This window comes from Acipenser ruthenus, chromosome 17, assembly GCF_902713425.1.
Source record: "Acipenser ruthenus chromosome 17, fAciRut3.2 maternal haplotype, whole genome shotgun sequence".
NCBI lineage: Eukaryota > Metazoa > Chordata > Actinopteri > Acipenseriformes > Acipenseridae > Acipenser > Acipenser ruthenus.
Genome location: NC_081205.1, coordinates 13,103,272 through 13,113,871, shown reverse-complemented (window position 1 = coordinate 13,113,871; position 10,600 = coordinate 13,103,272). Strand labels below are relative to the sequence as shown.

At 39.5% G+C, this 10,600-nt stretch overlaps 1 protein-coding gene across 1 annotated transcript in view; it reads left to right on the top strand.

Moving 5' to 3' along the window:
- The first annotated feature begins 1,641 nt into the window (after positions 1-1,641).
- fdxr (ferredoxin reductase) overlaps positions 1,642-10,600 on the top strand; it is a 51,416-nt gene continuing 42,457 nt past the window's right edge. Inside the window, exons 1-3 of the mRNA XM_034039392.3 lie at positions 1,642-1,964; positions 2,160-2,293; positions 7,431-7,528. Of these exons, the coding sequence (XP_033895283.2) occupies positions 2,206-2,293; positions 7,431-7,528 (186 nt within the window). The 5' untranslated portion in view covers positions 1,642-1,964; positions 2,160-2,205. The remainder of the gene's footprint in view (positions 1,965-2,159; positions 2,294-7,430; positions 7,529-10,600) is intronic.

Here is a 10,600-nt window from a genome sequence, read left to right as displayed (position 1 = left end):
CACCATTTCCAAGATGCTACTGTGAAGAATGGATTTTTAGAGAAATTTTATAGGAATGAGTCAACTACAGCCAAAAAACACCTGGTCCTGGGGGTACATCCCACTGAGAAATGCTTGGTCCTGAAAGGGTTAAATAAGCATGTGGCATTTCTGCACAGCTGCAAAACACTCATTAGAAAGTGAGCAACGTACCTCCTTTTCACATTTGTGAAACACCCATCAGATCACAAGTGATTGCACATGCACCAAAATCTGACAACCTACCACTTGCTGACATTACGCACATCATATTTTGGTACACATAGCGCTTTCTGACGATGTACCACTTCCTAACACTACAACAGGTCTATCCATCTTTCACTAGACTTTACCCAATGGCAAGTCCAAATGCCACCACGAATTGGAGGGGAACGGCAGATGTAAAACGACTTTTAATTGGATAATTTATTATACATCCTATTCTTTAAATTCATTGGTTCTCATTTCGTTTTCAGCGATCTGATTTGCAAAATTAGTAGGCCTACGCGTAGTAATTAGAATTACAACATGTACTAGTCAAATGAGAACGTGTTGTAAATATTTGAAACGCGTAGTAAATAACGCGTTTTTGACCCTCACGCATGGTTAATTACTAAAGTATACTAAAGTTTTTTTTTTTAAATATATATATATTTTTTAATTTAAATATAGTTAATTTGGCGATGTTTTGCTGTGTAGTTTTTTTTTAATTAAACGCATTTGTCTCATCATTTGTCACAATGGGGAAAATGCAATATGGGGTTTGGAAAATGTGTATCTCGTGTAAAGAGTTCGTTGTCTATTCTTGATTACTAAAGTAGAGTTGTATGTAAAAATAATGTGATATCTTGTAACAATTGTAAGTCGCCCTGGATAAGGGCGTCTGCTAAGAAATAAATAGATTATTAATAATAATAATAATAATAATAATAATAATAATAATAATAATAATAATAATAATAATAGTAGTCGTAGTTGTTTTTACCGCATGTAGAGTACATTTGGGGATGTTTTTACTTTTGGAAATAAATGCATTTAAAACAGCCACATCTCATTTAATGCAATATGGAGTCTAATGAAAGATTGTTTACAATTATATATTATTTGAATATTATTATAACATGTACTTTAAAGGTTACAGTGATCCCCCCCCCCCCCCCCCCCCCCAAACGCCATAAAAACAAACAAACAGACATAGTAATCATTGCAGATCAGCACCCTTACATTAATCTGTGAATTTCAGAGCGTGCTCACTTTACCACAACACTGGAATAGAGTGCCACTTTACCACAGTATTAATTGGAAACGAAAACACCTTACGTTTCGTGAATCCTAAAATATGTTGATGAGTGAGGGGATATAACACGAACCATTAAAATTATATTAAACGACTTTCCTGTTTTTTTTATCTATAAAAAAAAGACTTAGAAATATTTTTATGCTGCCAAAATGTACTAATTATCGGTACACTTGACGGTAAACATGCAACATCACATGAAAAGACAACATAGAAATTAATTTCTGTAATACATCGACAATGATTTGTATTCTACCCGGAACCTTTCTTCGGAGTTGGTATATCCAGGGAAGAATTACACCGAACACCAATGTCTGTGCTAAGCCAGTTGGTTCTATTTTCCTGCAACACCCATATGTTTAAATACGGAGCACACATGGTTAACGCTAATGGTCTCAACTCGTAGGGGCAGGGTTTACAGATGAGGACGGACCGGGTTATAGTACACTCTCCCGAGTCCAAGCACCCTCTAATCGGGGAATACGAGAAAGGCGCTCGGTCACCTTACATTTGTATAATTACCTTTTTTATGACATTGTTTTTATTTATGACCGAAGGGTATTTACAATAAGGACCGGCATACAGCTGCACGTCTTCAGAAAAAGAGCGCCTGGACGAGACAAAACTTTCACTTCATCCAAACTTCACGGTCAACACAACTTTCATTTTTATACTGAGGAGTGTCGTTTTAATAATAATAATAATAATAATAATAATAATAATAATAATAATAATAATAATAATAATGACTTTAAGGTTATATACCCGTCATGCTTTTGCACTCCCAAAACACAATACACCGTGTAACTATTTTCTTTTTCGTGTTTCGTCTCGTTGTCTGCAGTTTCAGAAGGTATCTTTTGCTGACAGAGGCGACACTGTGTCACAACATGAGCACCTGCATATTAAGAGCACCCGTTTCCAAAGGGTTCAGCCTGCAGTTTGCAACCACATTTGCAAAGAAGACCAGTTGCTATGGCAAGTTTGTTTTTTCCTGACTTTTTAGCATGTTGCCTATACTGTAGCGCTACTGTATTCTGTATGTTATGCAAAACTGTTTATGATATGGTCTAGATATGAACAAACACACCATACAAATAAACAGTCATTTCCATTTTGAAATGTAGTGTGTGTATATATATATATATATATATATATATATATATATATATATATATATATATATAATTGCTTGGTGTCTGTTTACTACATTGTGCATAGGGGTCGGTTGCTGGGATAGATCAGCTCATGCAAGGTCAGATAGCCCAATGTTTACCAAAGTGGGGGCAAGGTTTCTGTTGGGTCGCTAAACAGTATAAAAAAATATGACGTTCAGTGCACACTGTTAAGATGTTGTTTTACTATACAACTTCATATGCTTATTTTCAAAATAAATATAATTCACACACAAATCATTAGCAGTAATTATGTAAACAATGTATTGTTTTATCACCAGTCTTAAGCCTTAAATATGAACCAAAAAAATAAAGCATAAGGTGACAGTTTGTGTGATTACTTGTGATTTTGAAAACAGTTGTTAAAATGGATGCAAAAAGAAAACACGTCTAATTCTACTTGCAGCTCAAAGACGCCCCCCCCCCACCCCCACCCCCCCCAAAAAAAATGTGCTATTACCATTTTATATTAACTTTGGATTTTCTTACATTGGTGACAGGGATGATCTGCATCCTCACGTGTCATTTGTTGTGAAGCACTGGCTCACGAAAGTCTTAAGCCGTCAGCATCTTTGCATTGGGAAATTACACACGTTTTCCCAAAGAAAGCAAGACCGTCTTAAAAAATCAGTCACTGTCTCAGAGAAGGAGATGAATGTATCCTACCTGGTTACAATGCATATTGCAAAAAACAAAAAACTGCACAACTGACTGTTGTCAGTGTTTTTGCAATGCTTGATGTTTAATTGAAAATTAAAACTGGAATTCATTATGTTGCAACACCATTTTAAATTGATACTGTAACATGGAAGTAAAGGAAGCAATCCAGGCAAGTATTCTGGTCTCAAATGCACGGTTTATTTTACAAAAACAAGCAGTTCAATAAAATAAATGCAATGAACAATAATGAACACAGGATAAATACAAGGGTTTAATAAACAGGCAGGTAACACACACAAAGCTAACAGTCTCTGCGTGTCTGACTCGGGAATTCAAAAAAACAACAGGTTCTCTCCCACAGCTCCAAAACTTCACCCAGCCCCTCCCTCTTCCAGGCTTACATTTGGTTTTGTCGTGTGCGCTCCCCCAATCATAGGCATGCATTCCCATCCCACCACCCATTATCTCAATGCACCCACATAGTCCATCAATCCCCATGGGGGTTCTCCTGCAAATGCATGTCTGCGATCAGCTGCAGTCCTTTTGACCACGTGAAGGGGACCCTTCACTCAAACACCTGGGCTGGCTATCGTGTCCATAGAAGTGGCACCCCCTCCCCGCCCCCGCCCCTGCCCCCACCCCCAGGTTTGTCTGCCTTGTCGTTACAATATGTTAGTTTAATGCCAATTTTTTTTACTAATAATTAATTTGATAAAAGCAAACATAGCAACCTGTAAAACTAACAAAGCCTGGTTGCTTATGTAGTGTAGTGTAGTTAGAAATAAAGGAAACATGGCTTTTTGATTGGTTAAGAAGTATTTAAGTTAAAATACCGAATAGTGAATAATTTTGGGACGTAGGTTCATTATTCCTGTGTTCATTTGGGTCACCAATCAAAAAGTTTGGGAAACACTGAGATAGCAGCACTTCACAGCACTGGGGATTCATGGGCTGCATCAAGCACCTTGCTGTGGCTCTTCTGGGGTTCCCCAAACCAGGGGTGAGGAAATCGAGGTTACCTCATTAGAGCTGTAATGTTAAAACCCAGTGGTGACATGTCCAACCAGGGTGCAGGTTGATCAGATCTACTCATAGTGGTGACATGTCCAGCCAGGTTGATCAGATCTACTCATAGCGGACCAAAGGAAGTTTTAGCACAATCTGGTACCTTAGTTACGACAAACGTCTAGGCTTTTCTTCTGTCCATTTGACATTCTGATGCGAGTGCAATGCTGTCACAATAATGTTGTCTTTGCTCATTGCTTGATGGTTGGGTAGATTTGATCCCCTATACCCCTCTGGGATCAGCCATAGCTGGACTGGGAGCCAGGGAATCTAGGGAAAGTGTGTGTCCTCCTGGATTAGGGTCACCAGATTTCCACAGTAAGAAACTGGGACTTTTTTTTCTTCAATTCACTGACGCTGTAGCAACTGTTAAGTTGTTAAAATAACAGTATATATAATAACACAATTATAATTTTAAAATGAAACATTGTGTGTATTTATTGCAGATCTTAAGAACTCATAATTTCTTTCTGTTATCTAATCAAAACATATTAAATGTACAAAAAGCCAGACTAGAAAATATAGATCATCTACTGCCATTTAAACATGTGATATACACAAAATCAGAACTGTTAAACAAATAATCCGTACAGTTAGTATTTGTTTATTGAGCAGACGCCTTTATCCAAGGCAACTTACAGAGACTAGGGTGTGTGAACTATGCATCAGCTGCAGAGTCACTTATAATTACGTCTCACCCGAAAGACGGAGCACAAGGAGGTTAAGTGACTTGCTCAGGATCACACAGCGTCAGCGAGTGAGCCAGGATTTGAACCAGGGACCTCCTGGTTACAAGCCCGTTTTTTTAACCACTAGACCACACAGCCTCCAGTTATTTATTTTATTTTTAAATGGTGCTAACACAAACTAATTAAATAAACTTGCTGGGCACACTGATAAAGTACTTTTAAAAATGAAATGTGAATACAAAAAATTAAGGCTGAAATGTTGGACAATCCTAGTTTTCCCGGGATGCCTGGTAACCCTACCCTGTATTGCATCAACCACATGTGTTTAAGGGAAATCCTGGGATAACCAGGGATAAGTGGCTGGTGCAATCCAGTGCAGAAACATGCTCTAAAACAGCTGTGGCCAAGCGCTGCCTGGCAGAGCATTATAAGTGAATCAGTCAGCCCCTGACCTATACAAACAGGGAATTCTGGGGGGTGTTTTATTATTGTCATAATTTACTGAAGTTGAGGCTGTGCTTGCCAGACAGGTAGCAATAAATGAATGTAATACCAGAACACCTTGCCTATTGGAACCTGTTCTACGTGAATATGCTCGTTTCCCAGCAAGCTGTTCAAAATATAGAATTAGCCCACGCGTAGTGTAAAGGTATTCATGGCTTTCATTTAAATTATAGGTTTGAAAAGAAATGACAACAGGAAAAAAATAGGAACATTTTAAAAGCAAGTCGAGGGAGTTCAACTCTGAAACCTGCTTTTAAAACTGTGTGGGGAACTACACCTTGAACTGCAGTACTGAGATTGTTCTGAAAACAAATAACGTATGACCTACAAAGAATCTGTCTTGGGAAAGTGGTGGTGTCTTTCAGTTTTGTAATCTGGAGCTGTTGTGGTTGGAAGCTGATGCAGAGGAAACATTCATTCTTTCAACACCAGAAACCTGCAAGCAGCTATAACAACACGTTTGTTTTTCATGTGTTGGAAAAAAAGCTAAAACTTGGGCTGATTAAGTCAGATATAATAAAGCTGTTTGCTGGAAAATAGTGTTACATGTGGTTGACATACAGTAAATAAATTGCAATCAAAAGCCAGCATTGGGACTGATTAATACATGCAGAACCACTCAGGCTCTGTGCTTACTAAATATCTAGGTATCTGAACAGATTCTTCTCACCTGCAACTGATTTTAATGAGCAATCCTTGCAGTTATTTTCTAGCAATGGAGAACAACTTGTATTGAACGGGGCAGTCCATTTGACCCCACTCAGACTCCTTGCTTACTGAATATGAGTTTCTTCAAGGGGGCTGGTCTGAGAGTCACCACTGCAGGAGCCCATTTCTATAGAGAGGATGATTATTTACAGTATTCAGTGATACAGTGACAAGATATTCAGTAACGGGGTCTGCATGGGGTAAAACTGGCAACATGCCTCTGTTGATCTGCCACAGGACCTGTCTTTAGTGTATATCTAGGGCTGTTTGGTACTTCCTGTTGTTTCAAACATGGCTAAAAAGAGAAAATCAGACCGGTCAAGTTTAAGTTGTATCAGAATTGTGTGTAATATAGTTCTACCAATTTAATCCGACCATAATGACCTTGAATGGGTTTATGTCCATGAATAGACATAACCTTGGCTTAATGTGGTTTTAGTTTTGATTTGAAAGAATCATTTTGTAGCAAACATGTGTTTTCATGGTAAACAATGAGCTGGTATGTAAAAGAAAGAGAGTTCTAAGAGTAATAGATATCAGGTTTCAAAATGAAAATACATGTTTACTATCAGTGTACATTTTAGATCAATATTGCAAATAAAACAGGTACGTTTTATAAAGCTTATAAGAAAACAGACAAGGATGGTAGAACACAAGCAGTCAAACAGATAAGGGTTGGATGAGTCTGTTTCTAATGCACCTGTCTGTGACATCTTATGAAGTGAAATACCTGAAGCGTTTGTACTCCGTATTTGTAGTTTATCAGTGGCAAAGACCCAGTGATTGAAAGCCTTCCCTGGAAGGGGCTCCCGAGTGGCGCATCTGGTAAAGGCGCTCCACGTGGAGTGCAGGATGCGCCCTATAGCCTGGTTCGAGTCCAGGATATTCCACTGCCGACCGTGGACGAGAGTTCCCAGGGAGCAAGCACACAATTGGCCAAGTGCTGCCTGGGTGGGGAGGGCTTAGGTCGGCCAGGGTGTCCTTGGCTCACCGCGCACCAGTGACCCCTGTAGACTGTCCGGGCGCCTGCAGGCCCTCCTGTAAGTTGCCCAGAGCTGCATGGTCGTCCGACACTGTAGCTCTGAGGTGGTTACATGGCGGGCCTGCTGAGTGAAAAGAAGCAGACGGCTGACGGCACACATTTTGGAGGATGTGTCTGTCTTCATCTCTCCCGAGTCAGCGCAGGGGTGGCAGCGGTGAGCCGGCTTGAAATATGTTTTATAAAGCGATTGTTAACTACAAGCACATTGAGAACTGGGTATCGTGTTTCAGAGCCTGAGTCTGTTCTCCACTGACTCTCTCTCCCTTGTCTAGGAGTGCAGAGGCTGGGCTCCACAGCAGCCCCCCAGCCCCAGGTCTGCATTGTGGGTGGTGGTCCGGCAGGATTCTACACAGCACAGCACCTGCTCAGGGTAAGAGACGCATGGAGATGCACAGCAGTGAGGTCCACCACTTTACAAAGTTGGTGCCCTGCTCTTTCACATGCAGTCATTTAGCTTTCTGTATGCACTTCTATTAGTAATGTAATACTGCACTCACTTTCACAATACCTATATATATATATATATATATATATATATATATTATTTTATGAATTAGTCAAAATGAAACCGAAAGTACAGACACCCATTCAGTGCATCTTTATTATAATTTGGTCATTTTATACTCTGTGGGGATTAGTCACAGCTGGAGGTGCAATCAGCAACCAATTTACTAATCGAACATCTGTCAGGTAATAATCCTCAATAAACGATGCATTGAGAAAGCTTCATTATTCATAAGCAGAAGCAAAAATGTGTCGACTTCACGAACACTGTCAGAAAACATTCACATGCTGGAACTATCTTATATACAGGAGGCTTCAAACAGGGCACCATGGGGATTGATTGACCAGTGAGTTTAATTGAGGCTTGCAAAATAAAAGCCATGGCGATCAATAATCGAAACATTGATTCGTTGTTGCATTTGAAGTTTGTTCAGAGCATTTTTGAGCCCAGGAGAGTCGCCCTTGTTTTGATTCCCCAGCGCTGTAACATGTTTCAGGGAAGTCTTGCCTTGGCTCCTTTCTAAGGGTATAGGTTCATTAAACTGATCCCTCTGTCCCTTATTGTTATGCTGCCAATCAGCTTGTTTTTTTACTTTGTTTTTTACCTTGACTCAGGTCAAGTTTATCCTGCCACTATAATGTAAGATTTCCTCTGCATTTCCTCTCGCTTCCTGTGTTACAGGCAAAAAGGAACTTTAAGGTTCAGGTGGGGTCCTAGTACCTGTAACACAGGAAGTGCACTCTGTGGCTGGAACAGTGTGCTTCATCTGAGTGGAAATGAAGATGCAGTGCAACACAGAAAGAACCGCATCAGGAACGAGAGGCTAGTTTGAATGTTGTTCTGCTCTAAGAGACCAGACAAGGTTGGTAGAACACAAGCAGTCAAACAGATAAGGGTTGGATGAGGCTGTTTATAACGCACCTGTCTGGGGGCGTGATACAATGAGTGTGGCACGTATATGAAAAGGTGTGGGAGGTGTCATGATTAGACGATAACATCTTTCTTGGAATCCAGTGAACACAGGGATTACCCTAGACAGACTGCACCTTCTATCAAAGCTGTGCTCTGTTTACACGGATCTGTGTGTAATACGGCTGTTCTTGCAACTAGTTTACATATTGATGATAACCGTTGGAAACTGTGACGTCTTATGAACTGAAATACCTGAAGCGTTTGTACTCAGTATTTTTAGTTTATCAGTGGCAAAGACCCAGTGATTCAAAGTCTTCTCTGGAACTTCAATTCAAGAGTAGTACTGTACAATAACTAGGTTTTAATGGGGACATTACTCATGTATTGTATTAGGAGTGCTGGTCAGTAATAAAAGATCAGCTGATTCACTAGCCTCTCAACACTTGAGCACTGGGTTTGAATCCAGCTGCTCACAAGTTAATTTAGTTCAGTAGTTTGTTAATACATTCATATTTGATTGAAAGCCCAAAGCCCAAAAGTTACATTTAACCAAAAATGTACAGTATGATGAAAATGTTGCATGTATGTTTACATTTGACATCATGAGCAGAGTTTGTATCACACTGTCCTTTATATAATTATTTTCTAGGCCTATTCTTTTCTGTTGTGTGACTTGTGCGTGCAGTGCTTATCGTATTGCACAGGAACGCAGTGGATCTGTTGGGCAGCGTGGAATGGAGACAAGTCATTGGAACCATTTACACAGGAGGCATAAGATATACCTGCCATGTATAGCACATACTTAGTTTAAATATATTGACCCTGACACGACTTATTCATTGTGTGAATGAAATTCCAGACATGAAATTGATGTGCATTTTGCCAACTTAATTATCCAGACAGCTTTCAAGTAAAAATGTCATTACCTGACGGCAAACATCCTGTATGGTTTTAAACTAGTTCTTTACTTAGGGGATAAAGCTTCTCATACTAACCCTGTCTTTATACTAAATGATGATAAGCTTCACTGCAATACTACTTCCCTGAAGGAATTAGAGGCTGGTAATCACTGAGGAATGGACACATATCCCTCCAATGAAAACACCATGCAGACTTTTACACTGGCAACACGAAACTAATCTACCGTTTACACTGACAACACGAAACTAATCTACCGTTTACACTGACAACCCGAAACTAAACCACCGTTTACACTGACAACACAAAACTAAACTGCTGTTTACAATTGCCCAGTTCACAAAGTAATGCAATCAGGGAACCAACTCCATTGTGAAAAAGTAAAACTAACATTCAGAAATTGTTTGAGTGAACTCTGTAGAGCTAGAACACTGCCTCCATTTAGAAAGCAGTACAGAATTAACTAAACAACCCAAACAAGCAAACAGAATGAAGTTAGTGTCTGACACCTCAGAGTTTAGTGAATGGATAATGTTCACTACAGAATGAAGTTAGTGTCTGACACCTCAGGGTTTAGTGAATGGATAATGTTCACTACAGAATGAAGTTAGTGTCTGACACCTCAGGGTTTAGTGAATGGATAATGTTCACTACAGAATGAAGTTAGTGTCTGACACCTCAGGGTTTAGTGAATGGATAATGTTCACTACAGAATGAAGTTAGTGTCTGACACCTCAGAGTTTAGTGAATGGATAATGTTCACTACAGAATGAAGTTAGTGTCTGACACCTCAGGGTTTAGTGAATGGATAATGTTCACTACAGAATGAAGTTAGTGTCTGACACCTCAGGGTTTAGTGAATGGATAATGTTCACTACAGAGTTAAGTTAGTGTCTGACACCTCAGGGTTTAATTAATAAATGATAATGTTCATTGCAGGGTGGAGACACATAGGGTTATTTATGGCTAGGTCAAGAAAGAATTCATCATTAATAGACAGGAAAGAGCTGTCTGACACTGTGACGCACACAGTCACACTCAGCACAGTGCTTTGTGCAAGCTGCTAATGCTCAGACACGTTGTTTCAGGCTGGAGAGATTTTTTGGT